This window comes from Aquarana catesbeiana, linkage group LG07, assembly GCF_042186555.1.
Source record: "Aquarana catesbeiana isolate 2022-GZ linkage group LG07, ASM4218655v1, whole genome shotgun sequence".
Taxonomy (NCBI): domain Eukaryota; kingdom Metazoa; phylum Chordata; class Amphibia; order Anura; family Ranidae; genus Aquarana; species Aquarana catesbeiana.
In genome coordinates this window covers 275200253-275226775 of record NC_133330.1, presented here as the reverse complement: position 1 = coordinate 275226775, position 26523 = coordinate 275200253, and the positions used below count along the sequence as shown (strand labels likewise).

At 41.9% G+C, this 26523-nt stretch overlaps 1 protein-coding gene across 1 annotated transcript in view; it reads right to left on the bottom strand.

Moving 5' to 3' along the window:
• LAMC1 (laminin subunit gamma 1) overlaps positions 1-26523 on the bottom strand; it is a gene marked incomplete in the record, with an annotated part of 179453 nt that overhangs the window by 58107 nt on the left and 94823 nt on the right. Inside the window, 2 exon segments of the mRNA XM_073593363.1 lie at positions 2603-2733; positions 6099-6403. Coding sequence (XP_073449464.1) covers positions 2603-2733; positions 6099-6403 — 436 coding nt within the window.

Below are 26523 nucleotides of genomic sequence, written 5' to 3'. Positions count from 1 at the left end.
TGGGGGGAGCTTTACTACAAACCTGGAGAGTGCAAAATCTGGTGCAGCTGTGCATGGCAGCCAATCAGCTTCTAACTTCAGTTTTTTCAATTAAGCTTTGACAAAAAAAACCTGGAAGCCAATTGGTTTCTATGAAGAGCTGCACCAAATTTTGCACTCTCCAGTTTTAGTAAATCAACCCCATATGTTCAGTTTCAGCCAATTCACTTGTGTTTACAGAACACATTCCCATGAATGTTCCCATAGATGTGTGGGAATACACATGAAGAGGACAATTACAGACCAGAACATATGGATGTCCAGATTTAAGGCCTGCCTCAGCACAAAAAGGAGGTCCAACAGGTGAAATCTAGCTTTCTAAAATAGCCACAAGGGTGGTGATCAAAAAGTTATTCTGAAACCAAATCAAAAGAAAAGCAACGTTGGTCTGTACTGTGCTATGGCCCTCCAGCAAATATCAGTTTACTGAAAGAGGATTTCTGAATGGCTGCAATGGATCAAAGTACTGCGCCTGCAGTAGGTAAGGAATGTTGATTTTGGATTGGATGACATGGGTTACTGATTGTATTTGCAATGCATAGCCTTAAAATGACCCCATTGTCAATCAGTGCACCAGTGATGGCAAGCAAGGACTGCGTGTCTTAACATGTGTGCTCTAATACCTTGTACAGTGAATCAGCAGTCAAAAAGCCCAGGATGACCCGATATATAAATATAATTTACAGGTACTAAAGTCAAACTTTGACCTGCCTCCTAAACCTTACTACTATAGCGCATACATGATGTTCTGCCTCATTGTCCAATATGAAGATAAAAAAAAGGGGTGGAAATGATGTTCAGCCAGATTGTCCAATAGGAAAATCACAAAGGGGGTGCAACCTAGTACAATTTCGGAACCCAAAATCAATCAGATCAACACTGGCTGTAGGACGGCTTAAGCTCCCTACAACGTATATGAACATATCCAGCAATAGTATATAAAAAAAACAAATGGCCACTACCCTCGCCTATAATTGGCCTTTGCAGCAAGGAGCACATGGAAGGGTAACGCATTCAAAACAAAACCAAAGAAATTCCGGGCTCAACTTAACAACCAGCCTGCAACCAACCAAATTATCCTGTCTAACAGTACGCATTAAAAAACACAGGTTTATTTTGCACACATTTGCAAATACATGCGTAAGCTATAGAGCCCCCCGTCAAGGCACCCCAGTATCTGTAGTCTTAACTCTAAATTTTGACAGTCTTCAAAGTGGAAGCACATGCATTATAATGGATAGGCAGAGGGCAGACGAGCCTGGAGGGAGCCCACCCCTTGTGCTCCTTGCTGCAAAGGCCAGTTATAGGTGAGGGCAGTGGCCATTTGTTTGTACTGTTGAAATATTGGTGAGGGGATGCACTGGACACCTTTGCTGCCATGGTGCTATTTGCTGGGTGTCCAGTGCACCCCTGTGCCTTTAAGGAGGGATGGGCTCCCTCCAGGCTCGTCTGCCTTCTGCCTATCCATTATAATGCATGTGCTTCCACTGGGGAGGCTCACAAAATTTTTAGTTAGGACTACAGATACTGGGAAGCTTTGACAGGGCTCTGTAGCTTACACATGTATTTGCAAATGTGTGCAGACTAAACCCGTGTTTTTATTGCATATTATTAGACAGGACAATTCGGTTGGTTAGCAGGCTGGTAGTTAAGCTGAGCCGGGAATTTCTTTGGCTTGGTTTAGGAATAGTATATAAGCCCAGTATTGTCAACTTACTTGCTGTTATTAAACGCATATAGTCCATATCTGCTAATAGAGTGGAAGAGTTGAATCCCTCTTGTAAGTGAATGTGTGGATTTGATCTTCTGCTGTCCACAACATAAGCAAACTATTATTGCTTTTCATAGCAGTAAAGCAGGCCAAAGACGGGTAGGTTCCTTCTTTTTTTTTTTTTTTATCTGGTCAGGGCGAGGCACATGGAGAAATCCCCCTACCAAGCCATTGTATTCTCAGAACGGACCTCGCTGCTGTCAGAAAACACTGATCAGCACCAGCAGCCATCCATCAACAAAAGTTTTCCCATCATATGCCTTTGACAGAAACGATCGACTTCTGTCAAAGAGGGACAGCCACACAAGGATCAGAATTTGCCCAGGTCTCTGCTGAACCAGCCAAATTTCAATCCATCTATGGCCAGCCTGGTGTAGAGCAAACTAAAACAAAATTATAATAAATATACACCATTAACAAATATATATATTTTTCACAAAACACTATACATGCACAAATTGACTTTGGAGTAAATGACAAGCTCCAAATAAGTGTGGAGAAAAGGAGAATAACTTTACTGCTGATGACAAGATATTGTGTACTACAGTCTAGTTGGCCAGGTCACGCTGCCTGTAAATGGCAATGGAATGAACGCAGGCGTTCCAGATGAAGGAAGTGAGGTCAGCTTCCACAAGAGAAGTTCATGCTGATAGACAACTTGCCCTGCTAAAGTATTGTGACCACCCACATCAATCCACACAGAGCAACCCGACCCTGGTCCAAAATAACAGACTGAAAGAGAAGACTACGAGAACAAGCATTGGCATCCACAGAATGTGCTTTGTTGCTTACCTGCCTCCTACAGCAAAGTCAGAGATGGCATAGTAATAGGATTTCAGCACCTTGGGATCACTGAACACCTCATCTCCAAACGTATTGAGCCTGTTCAGAGTTACACGGATGTCTGTGGCCGTTACCCAATCCTGCACACAAAAAAAGATTAAACAGCAGTGAGATTGCATCAGTTATATTTATGCTGGCGGACATGCAAAAACCAATGCAGTAGATATATTAAAGGCTTTTTAAGGTGGAACATTGCTGTAGATTTAAATTATTTAGGTTTATTCAAGCGGTTATAACCCAAAAAACACACACACTGTCCTGTTCCTTTAAAAGCACAGTATACAGCATAGTGGTTGTGCGGGATCATTTGTCACTCTCTATGCTGGTTGATCCTGCCTCCCTGTGTGTGCTGCCCACAGTAATCATGGCTGCTGATCCATGGTACTGTGGTCAGGTTACATGTCTCCATCATCCCACAGTCTCTCCCTCCCTGCCTGTCAGCTACTGAGCCAGTGCCGATTTGACCCCCCCCCCCCCTGCTGCTAATCTGTGCCTAACTACTAGAATCCCTCCTGTTATATGAAGCTATGTGGCGCAGTGTCTTTGTTTTATAAAAATTCTGCAGCTCAATACCTTATTGCAGAGTGCTGCTGTGCAGTCACGTGACGTCCCGCTCCTCTCCTCCCAGCTGACATCAGAGGGGAATCTCTGCCCCCCCCGTTGTAGTTCTCAGATCAGGGAAGGAGAGCGACTGGACATCACGTGACTGAACAGCAGTGCTCTGAAATAAGGTATTGGGTTGTGTAATTTTTATAAAACAAAGACTGTGCAACATAGCTCATATAGTAGGAGGGATGCTAGTAATTATGCAGAGTGACTTTACAAGCACTTTAAGTAAGGAAAGTACAAGTGCAAAGATTACTGAAAAACAGTACCCAAACAACCAGATTTCCATTTACTAATTGGTTTTCTATGGGTTACTGTACATTGCTCTTGTCCATTAAAAAAAAAAAAAAAAAAAAAAAAAAACTGGGACTGAAGCAAACCAATAAACTTGCCATGTACATTGTAGAGCAGGCATGTCCATAAGCCGACCTCTAACTTGGGAGTCTTGACAATTGGGGAAATCTGATATGCAACAACATCTGTGACTGGCAACCACCACCTACATTTAGGCATTGGTTAGTGAGGCCGTCATCATAATAATGGATCCATAGCGAGGAAGAACAAGTGAGCTGAGCTGGTGATTACAGGATCCAGTTGCTAGTTGAAGTGAACCCCCGAGATCAGGGCTCCAGGAAGGGACGACAGAGGAGCAAGCCAGACATGCAAGTAACTGAAGGTGCCCATTATAAAATGTAAGCAGCACTCTAAGAAAAGCCTGGATTCAAAGTGTCACTTAACCCACATCATAGAAACTATGAATAAATGGTGTATTACATGCTGTTCACACCCGCTCACTAGTAGATTTGTTTTCTGTATTCTGCAAAAAAAAAAAAAAACTGGTTGAGCTGCTGCCCCCAATGTCCCCAATGCAGCTAGGTATTTTGTGGAGCAGTGCTGGCAGTTTTGCACATGCTCAGCTTTCAGTGAGTTTCTATGCTGAGCATTTCCTCCATATCACATCTGAGCAGCTCATGTGACTATAGAGTCACACATGTGAGTGTATACACAGTGGTAAATGTCAGCCCACTCCCAACCTCTTCCTCTATGCCCACTAACCAGCTTAACACAATGGGGGGGGGGGGGGGGGGGGCGCATTACATGTAGATTGATGGAGGCTTCACCCCCCTCTTATTTTAAGACACAGGCTGGAGGGTGTATGACACAGAAATCCACCCACACCATGTTATTGCCAAAAATAATAAAGATTTGATCTTAAATATATATTTGTATGACAACTTAAAACAGTTTATATTATTTTTACTTTGTATTCAAAAGGCTGTTTATTTTTGTTTTTTTGAACATGTGACCATCAGCAGAAAACTAGAAGCTCCTCCTGCTTATGCTTCCCTGCAGACAGGCTGGGAAAGAGCTGGGTCATGTGACGACTGTAAATCGATATTTTATTAAAACTTAAACTGTGCGTGTTTAAAGTGATACTAAAGTAGAACTATGGGCAAAACGTTTTTTTTATTTTGGATAGAGCAAGGGGGGGGTTAGAACCCCTGTCAGATTTTTTTATTTGCCATCTGTGCCCCACTGCAAAAAATTTACATTCACTTCCTGTCCCATAGCAAAACAGGAAGTAAGAGGAAACCCCTGCAATTTAAGGGAATTACTTAGGGACACCCAGGACACCAGAACTTGTGTCCTCATTGGAAGATTTCTCCTCTATTACTTTTTCTGGGGACAACCCAGGATTTGGGGTTTTCTTTCACTTTCAATGATAATGGTAAGCAGTACAAATAGAGGGGGAGAATCTCCCAAACGGGGGCACAGACAGCAATAAAACCTGACAGGGGTTCTAATCCCTCTCCGCTCTATTCAAATCTAAAAAAAAGTTTTGCATTTAGTTATATTTTAAGGGTTTTCCATCGACCCTCTGATCTCTCCTGTACCAGCAAGCTATTTCTTGAAAAACTTGCATATGTCCTCCAACAGTTTCTCATCAAGGAGTAAGCAATCCAAAACAAGCCAGGAAAGGAGAACTTCATACAACCGTCCAACAGAGAACACAGTTGATATGGACTAAAATCTGTTTCAAGACACTTCTCGTAAAAAGAAGTCAAAGAAATCCACAGCAGGTTGAGAAAACCATACATGTTTCGAAACAAACATTTTAAAAGCGGGATTCCGGCCAGCTAAAAATTTTTTTTTTAAATCAGCAACTACAAAAACTGTAGCTGCTGACTTTAAATAAGTAGACTTACCTGGTCCTGGGTGCCCGCGATGTCAGCCGCCGAAGGCCGACCCGTCCCTCGGCTCTCGGCTCCCAGCACCGCCATCCTAGGTAAGGGAAACAGGCAGTGGAATAATTCACTTCACTGCCAGTTTCCTACTGCGCTTGCGCGAGCGGCGCAGCGATCTGTGAATGGCCCTGTGGTTTTCTGGGAACACACCAGAGCTAGGAGCAGAACACGCCGCGAATAGGAACAAGCAGATTAGGAAGACTGCCTAGCAACAAGGGTTCAGGTAAGTTTAAACATTTTTTTTTTTCAAATGTTTTTTTTTTATTTTTTTAGGATTTTTGGTGAAATTTTTTTTTTTCAGGGTGGCCCTCCACTTTAAGTATTTTCACAGCCTGTACTATGACTGTACTGTAGGACACAAATGATGTAAAATAAAAGCTATATCCAGCCAGGTCACTTACCTGGATTGAAAACCACCGTGCAAATTGCATACCAATCGTCATTTAGAACATTTTAAAACGCCAACATGAAAACATTTCATTCTTGGGACACTTTTTTTTGTTTTACATGCAAACTGTATTATTTGACCCCTTAATGAATCGGCACTCTGACCGTGAAAAAAAATTAAAAAGAAATACAACCAGGTCACATACCTGCAATACAGGGCTGTTGTCAAAGTTGTAAGCACTCGGGCGGCCTTCTAAGGTGGAGAAAGCCACGTTGCCTCCAGTCAGTGGTGAAATGTCGCTGAATTCGTCAGTGCATTGTGCCTGCTGTTCATCCTCCCCAGTACGGATGAAGCCTCGGTTGGGTTTTTGGTAGGTGTTCTCGCAGGAGCCGCTGTAATATTGGTAAGGAATCCAAGGGCCGTCTTCTCGCGTCCTCTTGTATAAAGTAAAGCTCTCCGGTCGGCTTGTGTGGAACTTCAGACGCACATAGGTGATATCAAAGGACTTCCCTAAACAAAGAAGAATACGATATTGAGTGCCTTCAAGAAGGATTTGAAATGCAAAAAAAGTACTTTAACAAAATTCATACAATTTGACAGGAAAACGCAATCTTTCAAATAACAGTTTATCAGGACACCTGGCCACAAATCTTAAAATTACCCCCTTTAACAGACCCCAATAGTTAACTCTTAACTGAGCCCTTTGACTTTTAGATGAACTTCAGGACAAATAAAATAACCCCCTCACACTGCAAGGGTTAAATGCTTGTGGGATCCAGGGGAAACAAAAAAACAACCATACTTACCTGCATGACCTGTCCCTCAAAGACACTTCTCTATGCCATTCTGCTGGTCACAGGCACCTCGACATCATCATCTTGTACAGTACAATGCAGGACCAGCAGTCCTGAATTGTAAGGATGCAGAGGGTCCGTCCAGAACCTAGAGCATCATTTAGAGAAGAGCACCAAGCACCCTCTATTCCCCATGATAAAGAGCTACTGGTTATAGGAAAGTACTGTTTTGCATTAACCTACTAGAAGCTTACATTACAAATAATGGAAAAAAAAAGTCCTAAAATGTAACCATTTTGTTTTGACAACCAATTTTTTCCTGCAGTTACAAGGAACCCCTATGGGTATGAATAGAACCCAGATATAGAGAATATATATAGATAGATAGATAGATAGATAGATAGATAGATAGATAGATAGATAGATAGATAGATAGATAGATAGATAGATAGATAGATAGATAGATAGATAGATAGATAGAGAGAGAGAGAGAGATAGATATATCTATGAAAAACCTTTGCACACAGCAATATTATTTTTACAGCAAGTTCGCTTATGGTGGTGTACCTGCATTATGTCCTCTTTGAATGGCAGGGCCCCCAAGAATCTACTTCTACAATTTAAAGATTTGAATAAGGGGTCTTTCACACTGGCAGACTCCTCCAGAGGATCCGCCTGCTTTCTCAGGTCCGTGTCTGCTCCGCTGATGCAGAGCAAACACAGACACAGCCCACTTTCCTCTATAGGTGGTCGGATGTAAACGGGCCACCTGTCCGTTTACATCCAACTGTCATCTGATCCAATCTGCCAGACGGACCCCCATAATGAGTTAAAGATCTCTCTCAAGAGAGTTTATCTGATCAACCATCCTTTTTGAGAATCAACCGACAACTCTCCAAAGGAATTCCTGTGGCTCCACAAATACAACGGATTATTAGGAAACACTGGAATGTACTGCTGAGGGACTCAAAACTTGAGGAAGTGTTTAGGAAGTCTACCATTTTGGCACTCCAAATGTTGACATAGCATTTGGAATAAACGTATTCATGCTGAATTCCTCAGTGAATCTACTTCAAATACTGGTACTAATTGGCTGACAGGTTATCAGACTTCACAGTGCATGTTCTCCTGCAGTCATTGTAATCAGTGCAGTTTTGTCATTAGGGGTCACCACTTCTAACATCCACGTACAATACTGGCAAAACAATTTCCAATTTAAACATTTGTCATTGTTCCAGCAAAAATCTAATTTATTTGATGAAATGCCCTTGTGGCTTAGGGTACGTGGGAAAAACTAGTAGAGAAAATATTATATATTACCACTCCACTTAAGCAGAGGCCAAATACGATTGTAAATATGCTGCAGCTGCAATGCTTGGCAACAAAAACTATATTGCATGTAGGTAGTGTTGCAACCCATTTAGGTGAATTAGGCCATGCTGCAACTGTCCAGTAAATTTGCGTAATTTGCGGGGTGGTAGTGCAGGATTTTCAGGGTTAAAAAAAAAGCTGGGGGGGGGGGGGGGGCTTATATTGCCCTTCCAGCTCCATGTCATTCACTATAGATAGCTTCTCAGAGGGGCAGCAAAGCCTGCCACAAGTGTCAACGAGCCCTAAAAGGAGTAATACTTTGGAGAGATTTGCTCTCAATTCCCATTGGAAGGAAATGAATATCTCTCCAACTAAGTCTAAACCTGGCCTTAATACAATGTCAACTTTGGGAGCCAACTAACAATTCAATTTTTACAGAGTTTTAGGAGTCTAGTTAGTATTATTTTAAAAAGTATTTAAACCCAACCAATGCGCTTCTCCCGCTTGCTCCCTTTTGAGCTGTTTAATAAATCAATGGAAGAATTTTGTTGAAAAAAAAAAAAAAAAAAAAAAAACTCCACTAAATTTCCGTGTGTTGTCAGGACATTTTTAGCAGATATACAGGTATTTCTTCTGTATTTACAGATTCTTTAAAAAGGGAAAAACATGGGCAAATATGCATGAAATAAAGAGATGTACTGCATATTTTTTTTTTTTTTTATAATTTTGCCATGACAGGCTTTAAAGTTACAAGAAGCAAGTTTATCCTAATGCTAATTTAATCCTTCCTAAAAATTGGGCTTGTAAATTTTGGTGGATTGTTCTGTTTCATTCAAATTAGTTTTCATTAGAATTTATATTCAATAAAAGGAATGCATATTATGTGATGTGAAAAAACCCATGTCTACTTCAGCTCTGGGTAACTAGGGTTTGGTCCTTTTCCTGGAACTCCAGAGGCAATTCTTTTTACAATATTGTTGAGAAGTATCAGTAGTAGCTAGGGCCAATGGGAAAGTAGGATCGGAGAATCCCAGCAACAGAGGGTATCTCTCCACTGAAATCGCTGACAGATACAGTTGTGCTCATAAGTTTACATACCCTGGCAGAATTTATGATTTCTTGGCCATTTTTCAGAGAATATGAATGATAACACAAACTTTTCCTTCACTCATGGTTAGCGTTTGGCTGAAGCCGTTTATAATCAATCAACTGTGTTTACAGTGTGTGTCTTTAAATCATAATGACAAACAGAAACTACCCACATGACCCTGATCAAAAGTTTACATATCCCAGTTCTTAATATCATGTATTGCCCACTTTAACATCAATGGCAGCTTAAAGTCTTTTGTGGTATTTGTGGATGAGGCTCTTTATCTTCTCAGATGGTAAAGCTGCCCATTCCTGTTGGCAAAAAGCTTCCAGTTCCTGTAAATTCTTGGGCTATCTTGCATGAACAGCACGTTTGAGATCTTCCCAGTGTGGCTCAATGATATTGAGGTCAGGAGACGGAGATGGCCACTCCAGAACCTTCACTTTATTCTGCTGTAGCTAATGACAGGTTGACTTGGCCTTGTGTTTTGGATCATTGTCATGTTGGAATGTCCAAGTATGTCCATAAGTTACTAGCTGATGAATGCAAATGTTCCTCCAGTAATTTTTGATAACATACTGCATTCATCTTGCCTTCAATTTTGGTCACATTCTCTGTGCCTTTGAAGCTCACACATCCCCAAAACATCAGCGATCCACTTCCGTGTTTCACAGTAGGAATGGTGTCCCTTTCGTCATAGGCCTTGTTGACTCCTCTCCAAATGAAGCGTTTATGGTTGTGGCCAAAAAGCTCAGTCTCATCACTCCAAATTACTTTGTGCTAGGTTTGAGGCTGGTCTCTGTGCTGTTTGGCGTATTGTAAGCGGGATACTTTGTGGCATTTGCGTAGTAATGACTTTCTTCTGGCGACTCGACCATGCAGGTGATCTTTCTTCAAGTGCCTCCTTATTGTGCAACTTGAAACAGCCACACCACATGTTTTCAGAGAGTCCTGTATTTCACCTGAAGTTATTTGTGGGTTTTTCTTTGCATTCTGAACAATTTTCCTGGCAGTTGAAATTTTAGTTGGTCTACCTGACCGTGGTTTGGTTTCAACAGAACCCCTCATTTTCCACTTCTTATTTAGAGTTTGAACACTGCTGATTGGCATTCTCAATTCCTTGGATATCTTTTTATATCCCTTTCCTGTTTTATACAGTTCAACTACCTTTTCCTGCAGATCCTTTGACAATTCTTTTGCTTTCCCCATGACTCAGAATCCAGAAACATCAATGCAGCACTGGATGAAAGGGTCTGTCAGGAGTCCAGAAACGCATTGACCTTTTATATACACACACTGATTAAAAGCAAACAGATCACAGGTGAGGATGGTTAACTTTAATAGCCATTCAAACACCTGTGTGTCAACCTGTGAACATGTTATCAGGCCAAACTCACCAGGGTATGTAAACTTTTAATCAGGGTCATTTGGGTAGTTTGTTGTCATTATGATTTAAAGAGAGTAAACACAGTTGATTGATAATAAATGGCTTCAGCAAAACACTAACCATAAGTGAAAGAAAAGTTCATATCATTCATATTCTCTGAAAAAATGGCCAAGAAATCAAATTCTTCCAGGGTATGTAAACTTATGAGCACAAAGGGCGATTCAGCTCATCGGCACCCACCCATAACCAAAATATCACTTATGGGGCACACAGTGCCTTTACAAGCCTGCTTTAAAACCATGCTATAAAATACATTTGGCAGTTTATGGATCTAAAATCGTTCAAAGCCAATTGTGTGATGTACTCCAAGCCAGATGATATTTAGGTAATGAATAACACTCGAAGGAGCGGAAGAGGGTTGTTAGAATGAGACAGAAACACCTTCCTGCACATGAAAACAGGAGTTCTAGAAAATGAGGCGAGCAGGAAAAATGCATATGAAAGACACATGAAATAAAAGGCAGGAGGGGGAACAAATGAAAGATGAGAGAATCAGACAGGGTGTCATTGAGAAAGGCATCATCTCCCACCCCCCCACGCAATTATTTCTAAGAACATCTGGAGCAACTGTCCAGCACGAAGGTTCCCAGGGTGATGTGCACAGCTGCTAACCAGCTGTTTCATCGCTGGAAGAGGGAATACACAAACACAGTGCTTGTGCCAACCTTTGCTGCAATATTTGCTCTGTCCTTTTAGGCAGGCAGAATCATTCTGCAAGGCAATCTGATAAGAATGACAGAATGGATTAAAGACATTCTGCTCAGTCACAGGGTTAATTATACACAAGGGAGGATGTGTGCGTGTATACTCGTGGAGGACACGATTTTTAGGAATGAAGTACAATGGCTTAAGCTGGCCATAGATGAGCCAGTTTTTTTTCGTTCAACCTACAGGTTGAACAAAAAAAAAAAATCTGACCCAATTCTCCCATCCTTAAAGTGATACTAAAGTCTGTTTTTTTTTTTTTTAATTTAAAATAAACATGTTATACTTACCTGTTCTGTGCAGTAGTTTTGCACTAAGCAGACCAGATCCTCCTCTTCTCGGGTCCCCCTTCAGCTCTCCTGGCCCCTCCCTCCTCTTTAGTGCCCCAACAGCAAGCAGCTTGCTATGGGGGCACCCGAGCCACAGTTCCCTGTGTCCATTCAGACATGGAGCCATGGCCCGGCCCCACCCCTTTTCTTTCCGCAAAAAAAAAAAAAAAAAAAAAACCTTCTGCCTTTACAACCACTTTAAGAGCCGGTTCACATGGGGGCGACTTGTCAGGCGACCCAGCCGCCTGACAAGTCGCCTCCCGTTCTGTACAATGGAACCGTTTGCGTCGCTCTGACTTAGAAGAAAGGTTCCTGTACTACTTTGGAGGCGACTTGCATAGACTTCTATACAGAAGTCGTCTTGCAAGTCGCCGTGGCAGTCGTGTGCAGGTCGCCTCGGTGAGGCGACCTGCAAGTCATGCCGCTTCTAGTGTGAACCGGCTCTAAGGCTAGTACACACGGGCCGAATGTCAGGCAACACTGACCGGTTCAATCAAAACCAATCGACATTTGGCCCGTGTGTAGAAGACCAGCAGCCATCGGCTTCCAATTAGCGCTCTCAGCCAATGACCGGGGCCAGCTCAGCAGGGGAGATTGCTGTACTAACATTGGATTGTTAGTACAGCAGCTCCGACCAGAACACGCTGGGTTGAACGAAGAAAAAACGAATGGTGTGTACCAGGCTTTACATTTAAAGTGGATGGGGGGAATCCTCCCCTCTGTCTCCATGTATTCTGACAGGGAGGAGGCTTCCCCACCATCAGAATACACAGGTCAGTATTGCGACAATGGTCACAACAAAATTGAAGGTAAATTTCCCCAGCTGGGGAATTGGATCTTTGATTATTGGTATCCAGTATTGTAAGAGACCATTTTACAACATTGTGTTAATCAAGCTGATTATCAATCAAGCTTGTCCCTAAAGCCTAATACATACAATGAGGTTATCAGATGAATGATCGTTTTTTTTTTTTTTTTTTGTATTCTAATCTTCATAAATTGAAAACGAATAAGTTACCTAAAGTACGAAAATTCTCATACGATAGAATAGAAATTCGGAAGTGATGAAATGCATTTGTTTTGTATTCTCAGACCAAAACTGTACGCATTAAAAAGAAAATCGTATGATCTGCTATCCTACGAGAAAAATGTTTGAGTTTGTCCCTTCACATAATTTCGGACGAAAGCTGTGTACTAACGATCAGATTATTGTACGTTCTATTTGAAAGTGGTATTTTTTTGTACGATTTTATGATTGTGTGCACTAGGCTTTAAAGTTTGTGCAACACTGTACAGACTGTCAGTGGTAGAAATTCACGTTATAGAAGAACTACTGTTGCACTTCATTCTAGTCCAGCCACATTTGAGATTACACAATACGTAAGCCCTGATGGAGAAGTGTCCAAACCCCCCAAATTTATTGGCCCACTGGGGCGGTGCGCTGGCGGGGCGGTGAAAAAAAGTTCTGAAAAACAGCATCATTGGAGTGCTTAAAAAAGCGCCTCAAAATGCCCGTCCATTGAAATGATTGGGAAGCGAAGTGCCGCAAAATGTTTCTTTCGAGTCAAGTGATGGTAAAAAAAAAGCGCACCCCTAAAGCCGCAAAAACGCCTGACGTTTTATGGGCAGTTTTCAAGCGCCTTAGTGTGAAAGTAGTCATAAAAAAAAGGGATACCGTGGAAAGTTCTGCATGCCTTTAAACATCAACTGTAATACCAAATGTAGAACTCCTAGATTTGTCTACTTAGTTAATGGACTCCAATGCTCTGGACACATCCATTTTCTCCCCACAGGTATCCAGTCACATCCCCCCCATGTCTTTATCAAACACAGATGGTTACAGGAAACACATTCTCTGGGTCAGGATATGTATAATTTCTAAACAAAATTCCATGCACTCCACAGAGCCGAGGGGGAGAGATGGAGGGGAACAGGTGCAGACATCCAGGGAGAGACCATGGAGACTGTGTGGGAAAATGTACATCATGAGGAGATCACTATACAGCACACCCATCTTTATAGACATGCCATTAAATAGTAAAGAATGCCATGACGGAGTCTTTAGAGGCTCTTCTCTCAGTGCCGGTTCAAACTACAGCAACTTGGGATCCGACTGGTAAGTCCTCAAGTCGCCCCAAGCCGCTGGACATAAGAAATGCCATAGAAGTGAATGAGAGCCGTCTTAATGTACACAACTGAAGATGCTCTGACTTCAGAAAAGGTTCCTGTACTACTTCAAGGCAACTTTTAGGCGACTTGTACCCATAGATTTCAATGGAAGTCGACTCCAAGAAAGATCTCCATCTATATTAAAGCGACTTTACAGGAAAAAGAAAAGAATTTATCCAGGTACTCCCCACGTTTACCCAGGCAACCCCCCTCCCCCCACAGAGCTGATTATTCTTTGATTGGCCACAGCAAAGGTCGCCTGTTCTGGAGGCGACTAAATCGCGTTGTAAGTTTCTCAAAGTCGCCTCCAAATCACCTTGCAAAGTCGCACTGTAAGTCGGGTTGCCCCTGTGTGAACTGGCACTCCGTGTGATATGTATGGAGATCTCATTCAACAGATAGAATATTCAATTTCAAGTTCACAGTATGACCCCTTTCACACTGGGGCGCTTTGCAGGCGCAACAACGCTAAAAATAGCGACTGGAAAGCGCCCTGAAAGAGCCGCTCCTGTCTCCGAGCGCTTTCACACTGGAACGGTGCGCTGGCAGGACGCTAAAAAAAAGTCCTGCTATCAGCATCTTTGGAGCGGTGTGTATACCGCTCCTGCCCATTGAAAATCAATAGGCAGCGCGGCTATACCGCCGCCAAAGCGCCCCAGTGTGTACCCTTTCTCGGCTGGTTTTAACCCTTTCTCAGCTGCTAGCAGGGGGTAAAAGCACCCCGCTAGCGGCCGAATAGCACCGCAAAATTAACAGTAAAGCACCCCTAAAAATAGTGGTGCTTTACCGCCGACGCTCCCACCGCCCCAGTGTGAAAGGGGCCTTAATCTCACTACAAACTATTCACCACATTTTCCTCTTTATTGCCTTTACAAGATTTATATTTCAAAATGAAGGTGTCTTTTTAAACGCCTGAGGTCATAGATTGGTGATCGGTATGCCAGCTGAATTGCATCCAAGATATATGGTCTACAATATATTACCATAACATTAGAAAGGTTTCATTAGCGTTATAAGGGAAACCTGTTAAGAAAGGAAAGCTGCCATTAGCAACCTGCTACTAAAAATGCTAGTTGCCCGTTTCTGGCTTAAAGTGGAGTTCAACCAAAAAGTGGAACTTCTGCTCATGTGCCGCCTCAGGTCTACCTAAAACAATAATTTGTGAATTTTCCAACAAGCAGGGGCCTCACTAATTTTGAATCTTTGGAGTGAGCTGGCAGACCCATGTTTGGTGGGACATGTTTAAATGAGTCCTATCCTGTGGGTTTATATATGTTCCACTGTCTGTAATAATAAGTGTGAATCTAGTTAACCACATTGGGTGAATTTTCATTGGACTACATTTTATGGCTACAAAATGTCCCGCCATCTGTGGTTCGTCCGGTAACTCCAGAAAATTGGTCTTTTTGCTTTTAGTCAACCTCGGCGCTGCCACTACCACGTCCACCTGTAGGGGGATTGACCCTCTAGGTTTTCTGTACCCTTAGAGCCCATTCACACAGGGACGACTTGTCAGGCGACCTAGTCGCCTGACAAGTCGCCTCCCATTCTGTGCTATGGAACTGTTCTAAGGGGAGCAACGCAAGTCACTCCGACTTAGAAAAAGGTTCCTGTACGACTTCGGGGGCGACTTGCATAGACTTCTATACAGAAGTCATTTTGCAAGTCGCCCGGGCAGTCGTTTGCAGGTCGCCTCGCTGAGGCGACCTGCAAGTCGTGTTGCCCCTGTGTGAATGGGGTCTTTGGGTTTACGGTCACCTAACCTGGGAACTGTAGAGCCCATTCACACAGGGACGACTTGTCAGGCGACCTAGTCGCCTGACAAGTCGCCTCCCGTTCTGTGCTATGGAACCGTTCTAAGGGGAGCGACGCAAGTCGCTCCGACTTAGAAAAAGGTTCCTGTACGACTTCGGGGGCGACTTGCATAGACTTCTATACAGAAGTCATTTTTCAAGTCGCCCGGGCAGTCGTTTGCAGGTCGCCTCGCTGAGGCGACCTGCAAGTCGTGTTGCCCCTGTGTGAATGGGGTCTCAGCCTCCACTCTCCTGATGAAGTGGTTGATGGCCATGAAACATGTAGCGATATTGTGACACTGGCACTGTTCCCCACGTATTCGACAACTTGCTGATTGAATATTGTCTACCAGTTATTTCATGTATGCATTGTCATACGAGAACAGTATCCTAGGATGGGAGCTTTTATTAGGCTTATGGTTCATAGGTTTGAAATATATGTAATAAAACTAAGTTTGTTTTTTCAATTTTGTTGTTTTGTAAAGTCTTTAGAGGTATCAAAGTCCACTTCCTTGCATATGATCGGGATGTGGTACCCCTGATTACATATGTATTTTTTGGACACTACTTTCATTTATTTATTTTATATTTTTATTAACACCTCTGCCTCAGCTATTTTATATAGGAAGCCACAAAAATCCAAAATGAAATGTGAGAGCTGGTTTTAAGCCAGGATTCGCACTGTAGGTGGGTTTGAAATGATGCAAGTTCAGCTGAACTCTCACGATTTCAAACCCACATTTTAGTCCGACTTCGGGAGTGATTTCAGAGACATCTGGGCGAGTTCCTGTGCAGATGTCTATTGAAAATCACCCCCAAAGTCGCCAAACGTAGTGCAGGATCTACATTTTGAAATCGGTGCAGCATCGCAAAGTCAGCGTCGCACTGATTTGGACGGTGCCATTGCCGGAAATAGGCGATGATTTGACATGTCAAATCACATGTCAAAACAGCCCGATGTGAACAGGGGCAAAAGCAAACCTGTCATAAAAAACAAAGAAAGCGAACCTACCACCCGTACTGCGATAGGTGCCAACTAGGGCTTAAAAAGGAGACAATTCAATCCCTTTAGGGGTGCCGACGAGATCCCATTGGGCCACTCTAAGCTACGGTAACCAAACTTGGTGGTCTACACTTTCCTTGAGCAATAGTTGCAGCTTAGTAGGTACTGTTTTGGTTATGGCGATTTGATATACTATTATACTTTGTATTGTCAGGATACAAGTCCCCCTCAGGGATAAGTCATGCAACAGTCTGATGTAATTTGTATTATTTCTTTTTTTATTTTTATTGCTTATGTTCTTCTTTATTTTGTAAAACTAATAAAAGATTTTGAAAGAAAAAAAAGAGACAATTCCATGAATGGAAAAAGATAAGAAAAAAAACAAAAAAAAAAAAAAACCGTGAACCGCACAGCTGAAACCAGCTTACAATATGGCCAATTTAACATACTGTATATCACTACGATTTTCCAGTACAAGAATCTAATGCAACCATAACTAAACTGCAGATGGTTACATCTGCTGCACCCTCATAGCCAGGCATGTCTGTATTACCCAGAACTCTCTCTTGCATTTATGTTACTAGCAATTTGTACTATGACAAAAAAAGAAGAGGAGCAAGCCATGCAGATCTGTAATCCTACAACCTTGTGATAATAAACCCACTACTTATAACCTAGTCCATCACCAAACAAATGTGAAATATTTAAAATTCTAAAATTCTATGCGATGATCTACAATGTGTCTTAAATAAATTTACACTATTATACAAAAACAACTTATTCTTGTGAGACAATCAAATAAAGTGCGAATGTTAATAAAAAGTGCAAAAACATGCGTGCCAACGCTGTAAGCAAAAAGTGCTTAGTGCAAAAAATTAATGTTCAATAATAATGGATTTAATATATTTCACATATATGTTTAGCGATGGACTCGGTCAGGGATATGCAATTAGCGGACCTCCAGCTGTTGCAGAACTACAAGTCCCATAATGCATAGCAAGACACTGACAGCCACAAGCATGTCACCCAGAGGCAGAGGCATGATGAGACTTGTAGTTTTGCAGCTGGAGGTCCGCTAATTGCATATCCCTGGACTAGGTTATAAGTTGTACCATGAAGCACGCAAACCTGACTACAGCCCTAAATTATTATTATTATACAGGATTTATATAGCGCCAACAGTCTGCACAGCGCTTTACAACATGAGGGCAGACAGTACAATTACAATTCAATACAGGGGGAATCAGAGGGGCCTGCTCGCTGGAGCTTACAATCTAAAAAGGAAGGAATGCAGCAGGATCCTTCAACTGACTGAAAAATCTATTACATATGGAGATCGGAATTAGTAAAAATAGCATTAAGTTAAATAATGATGGTGAACAACGTGATAAAAGGCCTGCGGTGTACAGCAAGCATACCAGGAAAAAAGATAGTGGCAGCAGTCATATTATGCTGGTTGTCTCGGCTGGACGCTCTGCGTAGACATAGCTGACACCTCATTAGGAGACACTTGTCTCAGAATTTGCTATTTGCGGACTCTGACAGCAGCCGGCTCCTCACATCTACGTCACGGGCTTCGGACTCCTATTCCATCTATTTTTTGAAGCTTACACTGGATCACTTGTAAAGTAATAGGCTGAGGCCACCAGCAAAAGAGGAGAATATTTTGTAGCCACTGGCTGCAGCAACAAGGAAACCTGCAAATGTCAATTTATTCCGGGCCCTGAAGAATCAAATGTTAATATAGAGGTCTATACAAGCATCCTCTGCTTAATCTAGACATATACAGATGTCTGTGTTTATAAGCCGGGGCAAACGTGGTCAATAGGACTTCCTTCCGTACATACCGCAATTAAAAACATTTGTAAAATAAAGTGCTTAAGTATGATATGTATATATTTGTGTAATCCTAGACTACACTATTATTTTATAGAACTATGTCCCATGCATAGCCACATGACAAACATAGCAAAGGTTATATGTATACGGAAACTGCTTTTCTGCTGCTGGTGCTGCACATAATAATTCAACATGGCTACACCTGCATGAATTTATTGTCATAATGTAACAATTCAGAGATAAGAATTTTATTTTATCTTGTTATTGATCTACTCCATCTTCAAATGCTCTTTTATTGGTTACATTTTTCCTTTACCTCAAGTCAAAAGCCTTTATAGGATTAACAGAGTTCATATCATTAAAGGGCCAGTTCACCCAAAAGTGATATTTTAGTTCTAGGTAAAAACTGGTGAGCAGTTATCTCCTGGTTTCTCATACATCCCAGATTCTCCAACACTGACTTCTCTCGTCCATAATTCCAGACACTTGTTGCTGCCCACCTGGGAGTTTTAGGCGCTTTCAAACTCCTTTGCACACTCCAGCTCTTCTGATTGCATTTTCTATTCTACAACAAATCCAGCAGGCAGAGGGGGTCCATTTTAGAATAGTCACCTCAGGTGTGCAGACCCAGCAACTGAAGCCTAGATACCCCAACAAATCCACTCCTCCCAATAACACCAACGATAGGGCGCTGCATTCCTCCCAACGACACTGAAAGGGTTTCTACATTCTTCCCAGCGGCATCAATGATAGAACACTACATTCCTCACAACTACACCAACAAAAGGGCACTACATTCCTCCCAATGACACCAATGATAGGGCACTACATTCCCTGCAACTACACCAATCATAGGGCACTACATTCCTCGCAACACCACCAAGGATAGGGCACTACATTCCCGCAACTACACCAATGATAAAGGCACTACATTCCTACCAATGATAGGGCTCTAGACTCCTCCCAACAGGGCACTACATTCTTTCCACGGACATCAACGATAGGGCACTACATTCCTATCAATGATAGGACACTACATTCTTCCCAACGATAGGGCACTACATTCCTACCAATGATAGGACACTACATTCCTCCTAACTACACCAACAATGGGGCACTACATTCCTACCAATGACAGGACACTACATTCCTCCCAACAGGGCACTACATTCCTCCCAACGACACCAACGATGGGGCACTACATTCCTACCAATGATAGGACACTACTTTCTTTCCAACGACACCAATGATAGGGCACTACATTCCTCCCAATGACACAGACAGGGCACTACATTCCTACCAACGACAGGGCACTACATTCCTACCAATGATAGTGCACTACATTCTTCCCAACAGGGCACTACATTCCTACCAATGATAGGGCACTACATTCTTCCCAACGGCACCAATGATAGGGCACTACATTCCTCCCAACGGCACCAATGATAGGGCACTACATTCCTCCCAACGACACCAACGACAGGGCACTACATTCCTCCCAACGATACCAACGACAGGGCACTACATTCCTACCAATGATAGGACACTACATTCTTCCCAACGACACCAACGATGGGGCACTACATTCCTACCAACGATAGGACACTACATTCTTCCCAACGATAAGATATTTTTATTAGGTTTAAAGACAAACCAACATACAAAAGAAAGAGACTTTGGTTATTCATGGTTATGCATAAACATGTGATACACTCCTTTAGTCAATAAACAAATATCAATTTCACATGTGTCTTGTGGTTAAGTACAAGAATTGACCAAACAATTTTTGAAAACAGATAAGGCAGCAATGGAGACTACATTCCTACCAAAGATAGGGCACTACATTCCTCTACCTGACATCAATGAAAAGAAAAAACAAACAAAAACAAACAAAAACAAACAAAAACAAACAAAAACAAACAAAAAAAAACACCAGACCTAAACTATTAAAATATGTGTATATAGGAATCTGATGGCCATTGCAACTTCTTTTTAGCACCCCTAATCAAAGCGTAGAATGCTGGGAAGTGATATCACATATGAAAGCATCATCAGTCCTCCTTGCCCTTATTACAACTCTAAACAGATGTTGCCCCAGAGACTGATGCTATCCCCACCACTGTACTGCAAATCAGAGAGAAATGGCCTGTACTAGTGGATGACTTTAGCAATGCTCAGTAGGCAGGCATTGGGCAGGCAGAGGTTCCTGGGGGGAAAGCAAAGTGAACATACCCACCATTCATGGTAAGCCAAATATATTAAAGTTAATTGCATGAAGTCTTAAGAACTTTAAAGCAGAGTTCCAGTCATTTGTTTGGTAAAAGTCAGCAGCTACAAAAACTGTAGCTGCTGACTTTTAATAAACACACTCACCTGTCCCACGATCCAGCGGTGTACTCACCGCATCAGTGTTCTCCTTGCGGCTTCACAGCCAGGTGCCCACTGAGAAGGCCAGGGGTCTCCAAACTTTCTATACAAAAGGGCCAGTTTACTGTCCTTAAGACCTCAGGAGTCCTGACTGTGGCCATCGGGAGTAGAAAAAGTCCCAGCATCAGTTGGAGTAAACAATACCCCATCTTTGGTGTCAGTGAGTGGAGTTATGCCCTATTGTTGGTGTCATCCTGTTTTTAGCCCTGATGAAGGGGGAGTGCTGAGCCCCCGAAATGTGTTGGCTGTTACTTAATAAAAATCTTTTAAAAAGTCTGTACAAGCTGGTGTGGTGCTCCCATCATTTCAAAACTTCTAACTCCTCTGGGGGTCCAGCAAGACCCCACAGTTGCTGGTGTGCAGCCTCTAGGACCACATCCCGTTAAAATCAGCATAAGGTTCATCGCTTCTACAAATCACAAAAATTGCGCGTCTATCAAAAAGATAGAACAGTGATTACAATTAGAACACTTAATTTCCATTCCTGCCAGCTGTGATTTGCAGCTGCACAGAAAATAAAGATCAGCAACTAGGAATTAAATGAGAGGTGGAGCTTAGTGCCAAAGATAAAAGCAAAATGAAATAGTCATGCAGCCCAATTTTCATTAAAGCAATTAATATCTTTATGCAACAAAATAAGGTCCTAACATGCAAAAACATGACTACTAAAAATGGTAAATCCACTGAATACACCAAAACTGCCCAGAACGCTTGCAACCCCTAGCTCTATGTTGGTGTAGTCCTCATGAGTGGTCACCTCTTCCTGAATCGAGATGTTCACCAATGTTACACAACAGTAGGCATCCCTTGCAATCATGACTTTCCTACTTTCCATTGCATTTATTTTTGCATTGTGTTTTATTTAAGACCCCTTTCACACTAGAGCTGCACGATTCTGGCCAAAATGAGAATCACAATTTTTTTGCTTAGAAAAAAAGAACACGATTCTCTCACGATTCTCGCAACGTAAAATCGTTCACATTATAGGAAAAAAAATGGGCTAACTTTACTGGTTAGTTTTTTTTTTTTTGTATTATTCATTAAAGTAATTTAAAAAAAAAAATTGCATTTGAAAGACCGCTGCGCAAATACAGTGTGACATAAAATATTGCAACCACCACCATTTTATTCTCTAGGGTGTCTACTAAAACAAATATAGACTATTTGGGGGTTCTAAGTAATTTTCTAGCAAAAAAAAAAATGATTTTAACTTGAAACCAACAAATGTCAGAAAAGGGTTTAGTGTTTAAGTGGTTAAACTTGTTTTCACTTACACACAAAGTCTATTCCATTGACAAATTGTTACAATGTTTATACTTAAGTTCAACTGATAAAGAATGTTTTGATTCTTGGCAGACTGCCCGGTTTTTCTCTTCCTTCCTTTTGAGGGCTGTGGCTTCAGAAGAGCAGAGAGAATTCTTTGCATAGAAAGAATTGTGAAACACTTTAGTCAAGATCGCGATAACGATTCTTGACGATTAATTGTGCATCTCTATTTCACACTGAGGCGTTTTTCAGGCGCTACAGCGCTAAAAACAGCGCGTGAAATTAGCCTCAGCGACAAACCCAAGAAAAAAGTCCTGCCAGCAGCTTCTTTGCAGTGGTGTAGGAGCGGTGCATACGCCGCTCCTCCACTGCTCCTGCCCACTGAAAACAATGGGGCAGCGCTGCAATACCGCCGGCAAAGCGCAGCTGCAGTGGCATTTTGCGGGCGGATTTAACCCCTTTTCGGCCGCTAGCGGGGGTTAAAACCGCCCCTGCTAGCAGCCGCATAGCGCCGCTAAAACGACGGTAAAGCGGCGCTAAAAATAGCACCGCTTTACCGCTGATGCCGGGGTGGCTCAGTATGAAAGGGGTCTTAAGCAACCTGATCAAACAGTCCTTTCCTCTCTAGTACAATTGTATGAAAATGGGACAGGGACCCAAAGAGACGAGATGCACAATTGTAATACATAATGCCTTTGGAAAAAAAAAAAGCATTTTGCTGCATTGCTAACAAGTACTGGCAACCTTGAGGGCCCTTTCACACTGAGCCGCCCTGGACTTCGGCGGTAAAACACCGCTATTTTTAGCGGCGCTTTACCGTCGTTTTTGCGGCGCTTTAAACCCCACTAGCGGCCGAAAAAGGGTCAAAACCGCCCGCAAAATGCTGCTACAACACGCTTTGCCGGCGGCGCTGCCCATTGATTTCAATGGGCAGGGGTGCTTTAGGAGCTGTGAGTTTACCGCTCCAAAGAAGCTGCTGGCAGGACTTTTTCTGATGCCCTGCCAGCGCACCGCACCAGTGTGAAAGCCCTCGGGCTTTCACACTGAAGTGAATGGAGCGGCTGTTTCAGGGCACTTTGCAGGCGCTATTTTTAACGCTATAGCGCCTGCAAAGCGCCTCAGTGTGAAAGGGGTCTTAAACTCCGCTCTGCTGAATTATGCATACATTGCAGTACTATAAACTGGAAATATCTGAACAAGGAGGATCCAGGGATACAAATTTTGATGAAATAGTGTTGCCTGTGACAATAAGTCCAGATCATCAAGAGAAAAACTTAAAGGATATCAATTTCCAGAGATGCATCTTAAAGACAGCAGGTGTGCTTTGATACCTTGTGATCAAGAAGTACTGCTGATCAAATTTGTTTTAAATCTACCATTGTGCCAGCTTTTACTATTTTTTCAAATTTCTGGGACCACCCATAGACTGTGCACTGGTTACTTTAGACATTAGGAACACAAACAATTGGCCACTGCTCCCACCTATAACTAACCTTTGCAGCAAGGAGCGTGGATGCTAGAAAACAGGCAGCCGACTAGCGCTCTCAGCCAATGGCCGTCCCCGTCAGAACACAATAGAACAGCAGGGGAGATCGCTGCCCTAACATCGGATTGTTAGTACAGCGTCGTCGACTGGAGATGTCAGGGGTTTTTTTTCGTTCAACCCAGCGGCAAAAAAGAAATTAGTGGTGTATACTAGGCTTCAGAGGGAAATCACCCTGACTTTGAGAGATTTAGTCTTACTTCCCAAGACAAAGTGGAAGGAAATTTGCCTAGACAGGGATTGTAACTCTCCACTACTCTTTATCCAAATAAAACCCAAAACAGTAGGTTAGAGGTAAGCTTTAGGTTACTGGCTGCTGTCCTTTATTATAATACATTAACACTTGCCGTCATGCCAGGCGGTGAGAGAAATTGCAAATATTATCCTACACTTAGAGAAAGTTTTAGTTCCTAAGTACACAAAAAAGGAGAATGTGTCCTGTTCAGCTTTCAACACCCACCAGGACACACGCTGTGCGGAGATGGAACAGACCTTATTTGTACAAGTTTCTATCTACTGATTGTTCACTGAAAAATGTTGTAAGAGAGTTTTCGTTGGTACATTATACTAGATTGAATACTCGTGACTTCCCTGGTTCACTCGGCTGTAGCAACATACTTGTGCAATTATACAGACATTCCATCTTTAAAAAAGTGAAAAAAGGAATTTATTCCCCATTTATTCCTTATGTGTACATTTGTTTTGGGCTAGAGACCCAACATATTGAAACAATAGGGTCATAGTAAAGCCGGCCGGTTCAGCAGGAACCGGCTGAGATTCAAACCCATTTATTAGAAATTTATTTTGCCAACTGGATAAATGGTTTCTTGCCCACATCAGTACAGAGATATATATATATATATATATATATCTATCTCTCTCTATCTCTCTCTCTCTCTATCTATCTCTCTATCTATCTATCTCTCTATCTATCTATCTCTCTATCTCTCTCTCTATCTATCTCTCTATCTATCTATCTCTCTATCTATCTCTCTATCTATCTATCTCTCTATCTATCTCTCTATCTATCTCTCTATCTATCTCTCTATCTATCTCTCTATCTATCTCTCTATCTATCTCTCTCTCTATCTCTCTATCTCTCTATCTATCTATCTATCTATCTATCTATATCTCTCTAGATATATAGATCGATCTATCTGTATAGATGTATAGATAGATCTATGTATAGATATCTCTATCTATCTATAAAGTACAAAGTTTATTTATGAAAAACCTGATAAAATGGATCAATAAAAAGATAAAACACATAGAACATGACAGCATTGGAACAAACCAAAAGGATAACCTATTGATCAACTGCCTATGGATGTAGGACAGAAAAAATCCGACGTGTTTCAACAAAAACAGTGGAGGGACAGAAGGTTATACAGTTCCAGATTTTTTCAAAATTGGTCCTATGTGCTGATGATTGAAGGACTGGAAGTCATAGCTCAAGAGCAAGAAAAAAAAAAAAACATCAGACTGTAGCATTCTATCATATCTTGTAATTCAGCAGTGCATTATGCTAATAGCATCTCCCATGAGAAGCGTGAACCATGTATGGGCAGGCTGAAAATGTAACCAAGGTGATCAACTTGGGTATAAGCAACCTGTCGGATTTTACATGCGTTATTGCTAGCAGCTATTATAGCTGCTAGCAGTAATCACTGTGTTCTCCCCCAGCATGGATGGCTACATTTTTCCCCTGTGAATGAGGCACATGCAGGATTTCTTTAAAGCAGGGGTCTCAAACTGGTGACCCTCCAGCTGTTGCAAAACTACAAGTCCCATGAGGCTTTGCAAGGCTGACAGTTATAAGCATGACTACGTCAAGCAGTGGCATGATGGGACATGTAGTTCTGCAACAGCTGGAGGGCCACCAGTTAGAGATCCCTGTCTTAAAAGGAACACTTTACAAGGAGATGATTCCCATCTAGCTGGCTAGAGGCTTAAAATTCCATGGTGAGTGCAGAGTGTTACTATCTTGGCGAAGAGGAAGAACACCATTTGCTGTTTTAGGTGTCATTTATTTTCCCAAGACACAGACTTCAACTTCTTTCTTTTCAAGTTTGATTTGGAACTAGTACTTTATTGGGACATTTTATGTATTTAAACATTTAAATTTGGTTATATATAATTTTTGATTGAGCGCAGTATAGTCGCTTTCAATTTAACGTGAAATTCATGGTTTTCTCTGAAGCTTGAAGACACGCAGCTCTATTTGTATAATTAATATTTTGTTGGTTTTTTTGTGCAGGGGATATATTTTTGTTGTTTTTATGCTGGTGGTTTAATTGGGTCCTGTCTAAATTGGCCCGAGCATATATATATATATACACATACATACATATACACACACACATATACATATATACATATACATACATACATACACACACATACATATACAGTGGGGACAGAAAATATTCAGACCCCCTTAAATTTTTCACTCTGTTATTTTGCAGCCATTTGCTAAAATCATTTAAGTTCATTTTTTTTCCTCATTAATGTACACACAGCACCCCATATTGACAGAAAAACACAGAATTGTTGACATTTTTGCAGATTTATTAAAAAAGAAAAACTGAAATATCACATGGTCCTAAGTATTCAGACCCTTTGCTGTGACACTCATATATTTAACTCAGGTGCTGTCCATTTCTTCTGATCATCCTTGAGATGGTTCTACACCTTCATTTGAGTCCAGCTGTGTTTGATTATACTGATTGGACTTGATTAGGAAAGCCACACACCTGTCTATATAAGACCTTACAGCTCACAGTGCATGTCAGAGCAAATGAATCATGAGGTCAAAGGAACTGCCTGAAGAGCTCAGAGACAGAATTGTGGCAAGGCACAGATCTGGCCAAGGTTACAAAAAATTTCAGCTGCACTTAAGGTTGCTAAGAGCACA